The sequence below is a fragment of the Asterias amurensis genome, chromosome 16, assembly GCF_032118995.1.
Source record: "Asterias amurensis chromosome 16, ASM3211899v1".
NCBI classification, from domain to species: domain Eukaryota; kingdom Metazoa; phylum Echinodermata; class Asteroidea; order Forcipulatida; family Asteriidae; genus Asterias; species Asterias amurensis.
Genome location: NC_092663.1, coordinates 12,498,891 through 12,514,531, shown reverse-complemented (window position 1 = coordinate 12,514,531; position 15,641 = coordinate 12,498,891). Strand labels below are relative to the sequence as shown.

Below are 15,641 nucleotides of genomic sequence, written 5' to 3'. Positions count from 1 at the left end.
ATCAATAAACTTACATAGCGCCCCCAAGCGTCATAAAGATGATTAGTCACTAAACCCTCAAAAGTCCGAATCGATGGCCTCGTGGGTTTTATGGTTTTTTTTAATCTCTCAAAAACTGAATGAGCGGCAGAATGTTTCTATAAGAACAATTATCAAACCTTCGAGAGACCCAATTAAGTTTATCCCGCATTACTAACTTAAACCATTATTAAGTTTATTCCGCATTTTATTAACCAAACCTGGCGTTTTCTCGCAGATTGTAGCCCGATTCACTTGGCATGCAAGTCGTTAAAAGGCATTGTATCATTGGATGCATTCAAATCCACGCAAATTTCCTTAACCGACCACAACACCAAATACAATTCAATATCAAAGGTTTCTTTTTATGCTACTATTTCGTTCTCGTGCACACGTGATTGTTACTCTCGTTCAGGTTTTGTTTCAGTCTGTAAACTTCTGCAACCTTGATGAAATTGAATGGATGACCACATTGGTTCACATTGACTAGCCACCTTTATAATATACTCTCGGCTTTTGTGAAACATTTGGGTGATATTTGCGAGCTAATTAATTAAATTGAATGATCTTATTTGACCAGTGAATGCTAAACTTCTGAAATTGAACCACTTCTTCATGTATTTCTGACTCTTGCAATGATAATTTTCAAACGGAACTGAATGAGCAGGGTGTTAAATTGATGATTAATAATGTCTGGTCTAGAAAATAATGAAAGGCCTACTACTTACAATCAAAATAAGACATGACCACAGTAATCAGTAAAGATCAATTTTATTTTTCTTAAAAATAGCATAATCGTTCAAAATAAAACAAGTACTATGATTTTGATCAGACTGATTCCAATTAGGGATTATTCTTTCTGCATAAACATAATTGCTCCCTATTTTCTGTAATACCTCAAAATCACCACCACTCTTTGAAATTTGCACAGGTTAGTTTTATTGTATACAAATACATTTATATAGGACTAAAACAAAAAACAGTTTCAAAAACCAAAGGTATATACTTTCCCTTTAATTCATGCCATACAATTTCAAAAGTTTTTAAGTACGGTCCAAAAAGCATCTATGGGAGAATTCTAGTCACAGAAGAATTTTATTACAAATTATTGATAGTGGCAAACCAAAAATTATTGATATGATGCTTCATATCCCAGTGCCTAGATTTCCATAGAAACTTCAAACCATTTTTATCTGAGTAAGTTCTGAAGTAACCAAATGGTAGAGTAGTTTGAGTGAATACTGTTGTTTTGTACAATGATGTACAGCTCCCACTGTGGACAATAAGAATACAAAATACAAAGAAACTGTTAAAGACATTGAGAAAGACTTTGTTAGGGTCCAAATGCCAGGCCATTAACCATTGTTTGCACTTATACCGTGGTCCTTTTTGTTGGTTAAGAAGTTTGCAACAGCTAATTCTGTTTTCTCAAAATAGAAAATAAATAGACATCTCTCATCTTAGTTCTGTTTTCTTTACTTCGTGGTCTTGAGTCCATTCATAAAGTTTTTTATCTTTTTTTCAAAAGCATTTTTTGGGGGGCTTTTTATTTTACTTATGGTCCCTAAAAGTTCTGTGGAAGACAAGGACTTTTTTAGTTTTAAGATTATTACATTGGGAACAATTTAAACATTTTTGAGTTTTCATCAGATTTGAATGTCAAAGATCTTTGCTTGAAGGAACATTAAAGAATTGTTTTTTTGCAAATGAAACAGTTGCTTGAAGTACAAAATCCACCAGATGCATCAACAGACAACCTTGTAGATGTTTGAGATCGATTGGACATCTGGGTCACGAGAAAATAGTGAAAAACCAATCACACATTTCGCATGATAACGATTCAACCAAAATTTGATTAAAACGCTCACTGCTGAGCGTTAAACTCCAAACCGGATATTAGTTTAATTATTTCTAATCAAAAATGACATTTCAGACACAAATATTTCAGGGGATGTTATCTTTGTCATTATAGACCATGTAAGTTTTATTTAAATCTGTGATCTTCACAAATTTTTCAATTATGTAATGTTCCTTTAAAGCACTCCTTTCAACACAGTAATTTTGTCTGCTTGATTTGAGCTAGCCTCTTTTCTCAAGAGTAAACCAAATTTCGCTCTTAGGGGAGGTCACAAGGCCGTGGAATTTCTCAACAACTTGCCCCTCGGCAAGATTGAACTTCAAATCCCGGCATAGGACGGCAACAAAGACGCTAATCTCAGCATAGGAGAGATACTTCCCGGGACACACGCGTTTCCCTGCAAAGCCAAATGACTGGAAACCCATCTTGTGGCGAGGGGTGAAGTTGGCCACGCTGAATCGCTCGGGATCAAATCTGTGAAAAGAAAAAAGAAAGCTATGAAAATGGTTGCAAAACCATGCAAGGACAATTTAGTTCTGTTCCCTATAAAAAAAATGCACAACAAAAACAAACAAAGAGTTGTTAACAAATCTGGATACACGGTACACCTCTGGTAATGAGACCAGGGATGCCTCACAATTGAACTTTGAGATCACTTTAGGGTGCTTGCTACTGTGTGAACAAGAAACAATGAGGCATTCTTCTCTTCCATGATAAATGTTCAGGTTCTTTTATGGTACTACCAAACCTAGTAAATAGAACCTACGGCTTAATGTCCCATTTGAAGGAAGAGCAATTACGGTAAAGTATATTGCTCAAGGACACACGTGCCATGACCGGGACTCAAACCCACACTCTGCATCCAACAAAATTTACTGTACAAAGATTACAGACAAAGATTAGACTAAATGCTGTCCAAATGCAATAAAATACATAAATTAAAATAATAATAATAATAATAAAAGTCGGTTTTTATATAGCGCTTTATACACCTGAAGGGCGTCTCAAAGCGCTTCCAACACTATTACCCCTGATCGATGGACCTTAAATCATTCCTTAAACCAGTACAGCCCGTGCTGCCAAATATGTAGCGCACTAAGCTAATCAATCACAAGAACCATCTCTGCCCTCGCAGGTACCCATTTACCCCTGGGTAGAGAGAAGCTTATGGTTAAATGTCTTGCTCAAGGACATAAGTGTCATGACTGGGATTCAAACCCACATGATGAAGTCAGACAAGCAAAGTTTCACCTACTTTTCAGGCTCAGGCCAAAGTTCCTCATCTTGAAGCACTACCCCGAGAGCGTGCATAACAGGAGTCTGAAAAAAGAAGATTCACAAAATGAGCAGTTTCAATGAAAAATAGGACACAGTTTTGGGGTAATGATCCCTTGCAAGACGTGAAGTGCATCTTTGCACTTTGCACCCATCTACCACTGTTTCCATTCCACAGTCTTGAGCTGTGGCCAGAGTTCTTCATCTTTCAGTGCTACCCTTAGAGCATGGTTCCGTACCGACGCAGGGCCATGCTGCAGCAGTCTACACAAGTGGGGCTACCTTGCATCTCCCCTTGGTGATTGTGGTGAACCCCAGACGATGCACCACATGATAGCTGACTGCCCACTCTCTCACCTTGATGGTGGCATTGAAGCCCTTCACCTGGCTAAGGACCCAGCTATAAACTGGCTTATGAACTTTAGAACGAGATCAGCATAGCATACAATATTATCATCACCCTTAGAGCATATACATTTTCACAAATACCCATTACGCAAGCGCTAACTGTTGAATGAGATGCATGCTGGTCTAGCTAGTGATCAAACTTGATCGCTGTTGAAACAAGTATGTACCTCATTTCACGCCTAATCAGAATCTCGCGGCCTGAACCAATAACTGTTTTGGTCAATGCCAGATAAACAACCCTTGATGACAATAATATCAACTGGCTCTCTGCGAACCTCCCAATACCAGGAGATTGCATGGTGACCAATGAACGATTGGATATGAATGAACGATCGGCCAGCTTTTATGGGACACCTATATGTCTGTTTTTCCCATTAACCTTCCTGTGTATTGCGACTCAACACCAACATTTTTTTAACTAGTCGTGATCGAATTGGTTACTCACCCCGCCTGGGATAACATGACCCCCTAGCTTACTATCGCTATCCTGAAAGCGAGCAGCATAGGGGGCCAGCACAGACACACGTAGTCCCTCATTGATCACCTGACGAAGGTATCTAAACAAAATCAGAACAATTTAAATCAAGAGTTATATCATGCTTGGCAAAATCAGTAAGTTCTCATAGATAGTTTTACATACATTGTACCAAAAGTGAAGACCATCAGAACATCATCTTTGATATGAATGTGATACTGGTTTTAAACATTCTACGTTGAAAAACTCATATCTGTTGTAACGATTTTAATCTTTCCTTCATTTTGTTTCATCATGGTTGTTTCATACATAGATGACCTGAATAATATTTTGGCTTTTACCATCAAACCGATGAGTGATAAGCACTGTGTTTTCCTGAATACGAGCAGAGTATACTGTATTTGAGACCTCACCTGCTCCTTTCAGAGCCAGCACTTGGTCAAAAAGGTGGGATTCGAACCAATGACCTTTGAAATTCTAGAACAGAGTGTCATGGTTCGAATCCCACCTGTGATTTTTTTTCAACAGAAATCCAGAAAGTACTGATTATACAGAGCTAACACACATCAGTGTTTACGGGTAAAACCATATTCTTTACCCTCGATGCAAATTTAACATCTATTAAACTATATTTCTAGTTGTCCTTGTGTTTTCATTTAACGGAACTAAACGTTAAACTTGAATTGACTTGGGAGACTCACTTCATGTCCTTCACATTTGATTTGTCCACCTCCCCATCACCAAGAACCACCTTGATCTCTTGATGCAGCTTCTCCTGGCAGTCCTGGTTTGAAGCCAAGAAGTACAAAATCCAAAGAAACACTATCGGCCAACAAAATCATGAAGGAAACCAAAAAATGATCAGGCACAAGAAATTATACATTTCACATCTGACAACTTTCAATGAGTTAGAGTCTTCTAGTCATTGTGATCTTAGTCTGCTAAATGCAGACTTTATTTGTTCTAATCAAGGCATTCAAAAAGTTGCCCCTCAAATAGTCGCAACCTCGACAATAGTTACTACGACAATTGCTACTACCACACTAGTCGCAACTAATTTTAAATTCCCAAGACGCATTGCGGCATAATGTTTGCCGCAGGCGCAGTAGGGATTAAAAGGATTGTGTCGCTGATGTCCGATTGTAATCTGTGAGTAAATTTTGTTGTCGTGACTAGCCGTAAACGACACAATTGGTTCACCAAGCGGGTAGTCGCGACTATTTTTGTAGTAGTTTTGGCGGCACGATTAACCAAGTTGAATAAGTGAAATAATGCAAGTGACTCCACTAACAACAAATGTATAATGTCGATAATCCAAAACTATATTGAGCATATTCTGTAAAGGCATTTTCTTCCAGCCAGAGTGCAGGATTTCTTTAGGAGAAATGAGTAAAATGGCCGAATTCCAGCAAAGGCCTGAAAACTGGCATCCCTGGCAAACTGTTTAGTACTCACAATTTCCAGAGGTGTGGAAACCACCCACCATGTAGCTGACACAGTCGCTTAGTATCTGATCTTCTGGTAGTTCATTCTCAAGGAGAACGTCGATAAAAGACTGGTGCCCGACTGATGGATTTGCGCGACACTCCTTCACAGTGTTGCGTACAGTATCGTGCAAGAAACCTAAAGCTGTAAGCAAGCCGCACAAAAAACATAACCACATAGAAAACAATTTTGTTAAGGAGGCGCTTGGCCACCTAAAGATTATACATAATACTGAAATGTGTTCACTCTTGCAAAACATTCCCAGCAAAACAGGGCTAAGACGTCAACATTCGCATCACATTCACATTCTCAGGAAGTATGAACCGGGCTTTACTCTTAATTTAGAGGTGGTAGGAGGTGGGAAGGAGGGGGAGGGGCAGGGGTTTATTGTTCGGTAACTGACCTTCATTAAACATCTTTTCCCGGTCGCTTCCTTTCACAGGAAGACCTTGAGAGAGACTCCTCTCCATGTCATACCAACACTGATTTGAAAAAAAAGTAAATACAAATAAAATATAGCAGTGAATTATAATTACTGCACGATAAAAACTTAAAGGAACTGGGGTTGACTTCACAAAGAAAACCTTCCCATGAAATATGTAAATTGCACATAGTGCGTGCGCACTAACGTTTTGGTTGGCAAAATGAGGGAACATCGCGCTGTTTTGTACACGGCTAATGGGTGCTTGGGGCAGACGCGATTGCGCGTCTGCTTAGTGCACAACTCTGTGGTGTTTGCCAACCAACAGGGTCTGTACGCATGCGTGAATGTAATTAGCATATTTCATGGGAAGGGTCCATTAGGACTGAAGGCTGAAGGCTAGTCCTAATGGACCCTTCCCATGAAATATGTAAAATTGCACGTAGCGCGTGCGCACTAACGTTTTGGTGAATTAATTGCGCACAACTCTGTGGTGTTTGCCAACCAACAGGGTCTGTACGCATGCGCGAATGTAATTAGCATATTTCATGGGAAGGCTCCATTAGGACTGAAGGCTGAAGGCTAGTCCTAATGGACCCTTCCCATGAAATATGTAAAATTGCACGTAGCGCGTGCGCACTAACGTTTTGGTTGGCAAAATGAGGGAACATCGCGCGTCTGCTTAGTGCACAACTCTATGGCGTTTGCCAACCAACAGGGCCTGTACGCATGCGTGAATGTAATTAGCATATTTCATGGGAAGGGTCCATTGTAAGGTCTCGTCCTTAACCGAGTTAAAGGAAGTGGACACTACTGGTAATTACTCAAAATAATTATTATCATAAAATCTTTCTTGATTACGAGTAATGGGGAGAGGTTGATAGCAGAAAACATTGTGAGAAACGGCTCCCTCTGAAGTAATGTAGTTTTCGAGAAAGGAGTAATTTTCCACGAATTTGATTTCAAGACCTCAAGTTTGGAATTTGAGGTCTCAAAATCAACAATCTAAAAGCACACAACTTCGTGTGACAAGGGTGTTTTTTTCCTTCATTATTATCTCGCAACTCAGGCGACCAATCAAGCTCAAATTTTCACAGGTTTGTTATTTTATGCATATGTTGAGATACACCAAGTGAGAAGTCTGGTCTTTGACAATTACCAATAGTGTCCAGTGTCTTTAAGACTAGTCTTAACTCTTTGTGAAATCAAAACGAGAATGATCAGATGGATGTGTGGGGGTGTCTGTGGCTGACAGGCTGTTACGTGAAGAGCTGAGGAGGAGAGAACTCCAAGCCCCTCAACTCTAACTTTAGAGTTGAGGGGCTTGGCACCGTCTTGAGGAGACACTGGCTGAGGTGGTTTGGGCATGTGGAGAGAAAGGAGGATGCCAACTGGGTCAAGAGGTGTACCAAAGTAATTGTGGGTGGGCCCACACCCATTGGCCGACTGGGCAAGACGTGGCAGAGCTCCAAACTGTTTGGAGTCGATGCAAGGGACGCAACGGACAGGGCCAAGTGGAGGAGAGCCAAAGGGAGAAAGCAGACCAACCCAGAACAGACTAAACAACGGCCTTAAAACTGACATGATGACCCCAGGACATATTTGGCAAATATCAAAGGCCAGTAATCTCACTTGGTGTATCCAAACAAATGCATAAAATAAACAAATCTGTGAAAGTTTGGGCGCAATTGGTCATCGAAGTTGCAAGAAAATACTGAAAGAAAAATCATTTCAAATATTTTAGTGAGAAATTACTTTTTAGTTAAAAACTACGCTACTTCAGAGTCATTTCTCACAATAAACTATCAACAGCTCCCCATTGCTCGTCACCAAGTAAGTTTCTTTGCTAATATATATTTTGAGTAATAACCAAATATGTCCAGTGTCTTTAACAAACAAAGTCAGGTGAAACTATAGCATATTTTAATTATTACTATGAAAACTTACATTATTATAAGCTTGACGAAACTTGTTGATTAACTCTTCAGATTTGAAGAAGTCTCCGAAGGAGGTACGAGTCAGCGCCGTAATGACAAGGGCGTGGCAGTGCTGCATCAGTGAGACATGTTCATCCTTCGGAATAGTCAAGAGTTTCTGCACTAGCTCACCTGCCAACTAATTAATATCAAAATGACAATAGGATTCAAAAAGTCACAACTTGCCTTTATCTAAGCCCGATATATTTAGCAAGACACTTTTAAAGGATTTGGGTACTTTTTCAAAATGTCCACAGATTTACATTAAACTTACAGGGTTTGAAGATATTGATAGTGGAAAGCTTCCCTTCAAATATTACTAACTGAGATTGTGTAGTTTTTGAGAAATGAGTATTTAAAACAAGTCACAAAATAATTTTGGTCTCCCATGATGCTTCGTCCTTCCTATGGGATGAAAAGCCGTTGGTCCTGTGTGTTGTGTACCCACGTAAAAGAACCCAGTGCACTTATCGTAAAGAGAAGGGGTTTGACCCTGTGTTCCTGGTTTGATCGGCAGCATATGGCCCCACAGCACCCGTAAACCACAACACAGTGCTACATGTATGTAAAAGGAGTAGGTCTCATAATTTAAATGTACATTCATAAATAACTCAGACAGTTTCGCTATTCCTATTGGTGGAGAGCGCGTCATGTGGGGGTGTTTAAACCTTTGATAATGACCAGTGTTTATAACCGGTTGTGAGTGGATACTCCGCGCTAGTCTTGATGCAAGCAATTCTTGTTACGGGTGAGTTGGCCGCGCTGTGTGTGAAAGGAATACCAGATTGTGTTGCACCAAGACTATACGCACATGCACACGAACGGAACCGGAAACTGTCGGAAATAGGCATGCAACACATGTACACCTAACAGATAAGTTTAACAGAGTTTCTTTCTTTATTACGCCTTTTAACCAAAAAGGTATTTATGAACGGGAATAAAAGGGTAGCGACTGGTTCTTTCATGGCCGTTTAAAACCTTGCAGGGTCGAATTGCCTTCGGCTCGGGCTATTATCGCACGGCAATTCGACCCTGCGCTGTTTTAAACGGCCGTGAAAGAACTAGTCGCTACCCTTTTATTCCCTTATTTAGTCCCTCATAAATATACCTTGCAGGAAAATACTGAATGTTGAAGCACCTAGAGCGTCACTGAGTGACGGATATGAGCGCTATATACACCTCTCTTAATATTCATGCAGGACGTCATAAGTCGTACCCAAATTGATGCTATAGGCGCACGTCCACCACCACTTGCAAGTGGCTGCGCCTATTGCCTAGTTTTGGGTTAGAATTGTGATGTACTCCTGCATAAATATTGAGGGAGCCACTATTATTGTTATTTCTGTCAAACTATTACCTCATTGAAAGTGCCGTAGTGGTTTCCAATGCTAGTATGTGCAAACGATGGGTCATACATGTTGCGTCTCTTCCGCCCATCAGCCTTATTAGCATACTGGATGGACTTCTGGCCAATCAGAGGCTCAAACAGTGCAAACAGTTCAGCTGCAAAAAAGAGCACACCCTTAGGGTCATGGCACACGAAGCAACTTTTACAGGCAACCTGGGGGCAACGAAGTCAGTTGCTACAGGACCACTTTAGAAGCACTGGAGTAATTTAGAGTGTCGTGGCCGAGCGAATAAGAGCACCGCACTCAAGTTCTTGCGATTCTGTTCAACAGAGTGTGGCTTAGAGAGTCGTGATACTTGTGTTCCTGAGCAAAACACTCAGACACTCACAAGACACCCTGAGAACGACACTACTGCTTCTCTACACCAAGGGGTAAATGGGTACCTGTGAGGGCAGAGATGGTTCTTGTGATTGATTTTAATAGCCGAGTAGCGCATACTTGTTGCACAGGCTGTATACTCCACAGGGAGCTGAGATGGTTTAAGGAATGATTTGAAGCCCAGTGACCAGGGGTATTAATGTTTGAAGCACTTTACTTCATGCAGTACTTGATATACAGTATTCAGTGGGGTTGAAGCACGGTTTTTCAACACACATCGGTGTATGGGTAAAAACCAAAATTAATATTCTTTATCCCCGATGCAAAATAAACATCTATTATATCGTTGCGGTACCCGCTGCCAAAACATAGGATTCGAACTGCCTCTAGCTGCCGGGCAACCTCGGTAGTCTAGTTGGTAAGACACTGCTCTAGAATTGCAAGGGTCGTTGGTTCAAATCCCACCCGAGTAACATGCCTGTGATATTTTTTCACACGACTCGGTAAAGTACTGAGTATACAGTGCTAACACACATCGGTGTATGGGTAAAAACCAAAATTAATATTCTTTTACCCCGATGCAAATTTAACATCTATTATATGGTTTTTCAACCTATAACAATGAAGCCTGTTGCGGCTTCATTTTTCAGCTTCGGCCCAGGTGACTTTACAGTGGGAGGCTTGCATAATGAGCCTTAGCTTCATAAGCCACATCTTACATGCTGGAAAGTAAGGTCTATATTTTTTACTTACGAGGTCGATCAAACAATCCAATGTGTTCCTTGAAGAGCTCTGGTGACGCTATACTGACAGTGTACGTTTTACCAAACCAGAAGGATGCAATAGATCCATAAGTCTTATGCAACTTCATGAGAAACTCATGCAGGCTGCCTGCAGCACCTATATCTGGAAAGTTGCCCTCGCTGTACAATCATAATAATAACAATAATAATAATATGATACAAATGATACAAAGAGCACCAGGTATTACTACTGCAAGGAGTGGGACGTAGTTTTGAATTCTGAGACCAAATCCTTATTGGCACCATGTAATGGTTTCACAAGGTGCAGTATGCTGCCATACAATCCAGACAGGAACACCGAGGCAAACCCCTTCTCTTTTCAAAAAGTGCACTGGGTTCTTTTACATGTGTTTACACAACACATGGGACCAACAGCTTTTACATCCCATCCGAAGGACGAAGCAATAGTTAAGTGTCTTGCTTAACGACACAGGTGTCACGGCTGGGGAGTCGAACCCACACTCTGCTGATCAGAAACACCAGAGTTTGAATTCGGTGGTCCTAACCGCTCGACCAGGACACGTCCACTTTATAATAATAACAATAATAATAGGCATTTATAGATAAGTTGCAATAGACGCCATCTTTACGGGCAAATTGCATTTAAGCTTGCAGGCGCGTCAAGCGCTCAGTTTATTAACACAACCATGCTGTTTACTAACCAATCAGGCAACGAGTTTTGTGAATTCTGCGTGTGCTGCAGGCCGTCTCGCGCAAAACACATAGCTATGTGTTCCAAATTGCCCGTAAAGATGGCCGATTTACGTCATGTGGGAACTATCTATACTGCACTTTTCCCGAAAAATTATCAAAGTGCATAAGAAATGAGGTTCAACATTGCTACCCTTACTTTGGATCTGTCGGGTCCATACCAGGAACCGTTGAGCGTCTCTTGCTTGAACCCTGAAGAGAAATGGATAATGGAGAGTTAAAACAGTTACTCCAATCAGAGAGGGGAAACAATTAGGGGCAATACACCGATCCATTAAGCAAGGCCCAATTGTCATTGACCAATCACAACCGCGAAATCTGATCACCAGTTGAACCGTTTGGTGATCTTTGCACTAATGGTGATCGGGTTTCGCGGCTGTGATTGGTCAACTGGTAAGGAGGCAAGGCATAATGGAGCGGTCTATTGCCTCCATACTAGGGTTGGATTGATCAACCAGCTAGACGTTGGAACCACAAACAAATGTTGAAATAAGTTTCTGAAACAAAGCATACAGCAAAGAAAATGAGACCTCTTCCAAGGGTTTTGATACCTTTTGTAGATCAAGTTTTTTGGCCATAACATGAATCCCTACTCACTGTGAATGAAGATGTATGTACAAGAGATGTTAAATATCCACCGGGGATAAAGAATACTTATTTTGGTTTTTCCCCTTACACCGATGTGTGTGTTAGCACTGTATACTCAGTACTTTCCCGAGTCCGGTGAAAAATATCACAGGCATGTTACCTGGGTGGGATACGAAATGTAATACTTTACCTGTAGAAGTTTCAGCTTCATTAATTGTCAAGTTTTTAAGGAAAACAAAGTGAAAACCACAGAGCAATGTTTTCAGGAGAGCCGCAGAAATCATTTTTGTTAATTTGCTTAATTATTTTTTGATAATTTTGAGTACTAATTTCTCAAGAACAACAGCACCTCATCAGCAAGTAATATTTTAAGGGAAGCTTTTTTACCATCATTATTTTCAAACCATGTAACTATAAAGGGAAACTACATGTTTGGTAGTTACTTAAAACAAATATTAACTTAAAAACTGACTTGGTACCAGCATTGGGGAGCTGTTGATAGTATAAAACATTGTGGGAAACGACTCCCTCTGAAGTAACATAGTTTTTGAGAAAGAGCTAATTTTATTACTAAAATAATAAAAGACTTCTAGCTAGAAGTCTTTTATTCCTATCTGAAAGCACACAAATTCGTCCAACAAGGGTGTTTTTTTCTTTCATCATTTTCTCGTAACTTCGATGACCGATTGAGTCCAAATTTTCACAGGCTTGTTATTCTATGCTTATGATGGAGTACACCAAGTGAGAAGACTGGTCTATGACAATTACCAAACGTGGACCTTCCCTTTAATGTAAATCTGTGGACATCATATGTTTTGTATCACAAGTACAAAAAGTACCCAAACCCTTTGAGTGTTAGCCCCAAACTACATGTTTGGTCTGAAGACAGCAGTAGTGAAGCCAGGCCGGATACACCAGAGTCATGACTGGGATTCAAACCCATACCATGATGTCTCAACAACCAGCACTCAAGTCTGATGTTTGAATGATTTTCCCTCCCATCAAGGGAACTCGGCAAAATCCCACAAATGACATCCTTGTACATGAGGCCTGTTTGCTTGGTTTTTGAAAAGGCGAGGGCACCAAGGTATTTTCTCCTTGGCAAAGAGCAACCTATGAGGAAAATAAAAATCTCTACTTTAAGCATTTTAAGGGCACCAAGGCAACGACCAGTGAGCATGGGTCAATCGCCTTTGTTGTCCCTGTGAGGTATAGGCCTGCTTGAACGCCTCTATTACCACTCTAAATAAGGTTAAAAGTTTGTTCCAACTGAACTGAAGTTTGAACTGCATTTTCCTCATACTTACACTAGGGTTAAAGTAAACCACTGCCGCTATCAAAGCTACTACAAACGTCACTGCAAAAATAGCGAAGGCAAGCATCTTGAAGTTGGTTGGGGTCTCTCAGTTCTTATCTGTGGAGAAACAGTTTAACCTTGGTAATCAATTATTGCATGTATACACACTAATAAGTTGCAATAATACTACTAATACTAGCTACATAGTATGGTCAGAAACCAGTCAGACTTGGTCGAAGAGATACAAAATCCAACAGACCAAGAATCCAACAGACCATGAAACTGGGAATACAAGCCTCAATGGATGAAGGCAAGAGTCAAGAAGGCAATAACGAAGAAACATGCACTGTATCAGCAATACAGGAGGATGAAGAGTTATCGTGACTACGAAGACTACAAGAAGCAAAACAACAGAACCAGACAAGCTGAATTTGAAAGGAAATTGATGAAGGAATTCAAAGATAAACCAATAGGCATTCTATGGCTATGTGAGGAAAAAGCAAAAAGTGAAATCTGGAATTTCCCAGCTGGAGAGAGAAGAGGGCGGTTTATCAGAATCCGACCAAGAAGCAGCCGAGATCCTGAGCAGCTTTTTTCAATCTATCTTTACAAATGAACCCGATGGTGAAATACCCAACATAGAAGGACGAGTCGATAAAGATATTTCACTTCACAAGATATTGAATTCACAATAGAAGATGTTCAAGGAAAAGTGGAAGCAGTAAAACCAGACAAATGCCCTGGCCCTGGGCCAGACCATGGCCAGACCATACTTCTAGAAACTATAAGCCTTATAACTTTTCTAGAAGTAGCCAGACCAAATACACCCTTAGGTGTGAGTGAGTGCAGGCAGTACCATTGTTCATCTCAGAAAATCGGTGGACTCTGGAGAGCTGCCCACCAAGGAGTGGAAGACGGCAAGGGTGACTCCAATTTTCAAGAAAGGTGCAAGGGCAATAGCCAGAAACTACAGGCCTGTCAGTCTTACAAGTTACTAGCATACCATGCAAAATACTGGAAAACATGCTTAATAAACATGCAAGTGACATGGGCATCTTTGAGGACATCAACATGGTTTTAGGTAACCCTGTGGGCGTAATTTTACTGGACTACCAAAACTTTGATTCAGTGCCTCATATATAGAAGGCTACTTAAACAAGCTACAAGCCTATGGACATGATGGAAAAATACAAACATGGATAAAGGAATGACCAAAATCGTTCCTGACGGGAAGGACACAAACAGTAGCAGTTAGTAGAGGTGCCTCTTCACATGTGGCAGATGTGGTGAGTGGAGTACCCCAGGGATCGGTGCTAGGGCCCATGCTCTTCATCATTTACATCAACGATCTCCCAGAAAATGTTTGCAGATGATACAAAAATATACAATAGTATCAGTGGAGAGGGAGATGTGGAGAAAATCCGAGAAGATCTAGAAAATTTACAGAAATGGTCCGACAAAAAAAAAGGCACATTAAATGATATTGGAACAGGAAACCCACAGTAAGATTATCACAGGGGGAGACAACACTTGCATTTTTAACAGTGGAAGAAAAAGAGGATAACTTTCCGTATGGCGCCACCACCTTTTCACTCATTTTTACAAAAAGGGATATCTCATTGAGGTAAATTAGATACTATATTATTTCACATCGAATGAAAAAGTGGTGGCGCCATACGGAAACTTTTCCGAAAAAGACTTGGGGGTTTACCTAACACCAGACTTCAAACCAAGTACACAATGCAGCAAAGCGGCAGTAAAAGGAATGAATTGTCCCAGGGTGGTGTGAAACGGTCGTTCAACATCGATCAGATTCAGATACAGCTTCCTGTGTAGAAACAGAGCGCCCGCTACGTTCGATCATTACACGAGTGTGTACAGTTTTTGAGGGGAGAGATGATGAACGCATAGTTGTTGTTGTGTATGTGACCGCGCAACACCAATAACCCTTTTTTAGATATGGCGGACACAATGCTACAATAACAGCACTATAGGGTTTTGGGTAAATTTGTGTGAATACACCCAAACCAACAGTACACTCCTATCAAGTCCCCCTACCTCAAAAAGGCTTATGGTACTTCTTGGAACCAATTCCTTCCTCCATACGCAGACATAAAGGCATGTCCTATCACTACGGCGCTGGTGCAAAATTTGGGTATTAGCACACGAGGATGGTTGGTATTCAATTATGTTTTTCGATTTGGTGGGCGAAAGTGTACACAATTTTTATCAGGTCTCAAAAAGTTGTTTTTTTCTGTATTAGTATCCATACGCCATACGACACCATAATCTAAATGCTAAATCTAGAAAAGTTTGGGACCATTGGTAGGCCAATTTCAGGGCTTTCCTCTCGTACAAAACACGTGCGTTGACGATTTTGGGTAAATGCAGGATTGGACCCGCTACCCCTCCAAAATTGGGCACTTTTAAAGGCAGTGGACACTATTTGTAATTACTCAAAATAATTATCATCATAAAACCTTTCTTGATTACAAGTAATGGGGAGAGGTTGATAGTATAAAACATTGTGAGAAACAGCTCCCTCTGAAGTGACGTAGTTTTCGAGTAGAAAGAAGTAATTTTCCACGAATTTGATTTC

The 15,641-nt window shown here is 40.5% G+C and overlaps 1 protein-coding gene across 1 annotated transcript; it reads right to left on the bottom strand.

Moving 5' to 3' along the window:
* Window positions 1-772: 772 nt before the first annotated feature.
* LOC139949113 (cytochrome P450 20A1-like) lies at window positions 773-14,873 on the bottom strand. The gene is made up of 12 exons (XM_071947517.1): window positions 14,754-14,873; window positions 13,053-13,159; window positions 11,297-11,349; window positions 10,397-10,566; window positions 9,274-9,419; window positions 7,888-8,055; window positions 5,923-6,001; window positions 5,490-5,663; window positions 4,736-4,856; window positions 4,005-4,116; window positions 3,132-3,196; window positions 773-2,350 (listed from the first exon to the last, which is right to left on the bottom strand). Exons 2-12 carry the CDS (start codon window positions 13,125-13,127, stop codon window positions 2,098-2,100), a joined length of 1,416 nt encoding a protein of 471 aa, XP_071803618.1. The 5' UTR covers window positions 13,128-13,159; window positions 14,754-14,873; the 3' UTR covers window positions 773-2,097.
* Window positions 14,874-15,641: the final 768 nt, after the last annotated feature.

Excerpts from the sequence above, each read along its gene's own strand:
- LOC139949113 (XM_071947517.1), bottom strand. The coding sequence starts at position 13,127 with ATGCTTGCCTTCGCTATTTTTGCAGTGACGTTTGTAGTAGCTTTGATA. Across the intron at positions 9,420-10,396 it reads TGGATTGTTTGATCGACCTC|CTGAACTGTTTGCACTGTTT; the intron begins GTAAGTAAAAAA and ends TCTTTTTTGCAG. Across the intron at positions 6,002-7,887 it reads TTCGTCAAGCTTATAATAAT|TGTTGGTATGACATGGAGAG; the intron begins GTAAGTTTTCAT and ends TTTTCAAATCAG.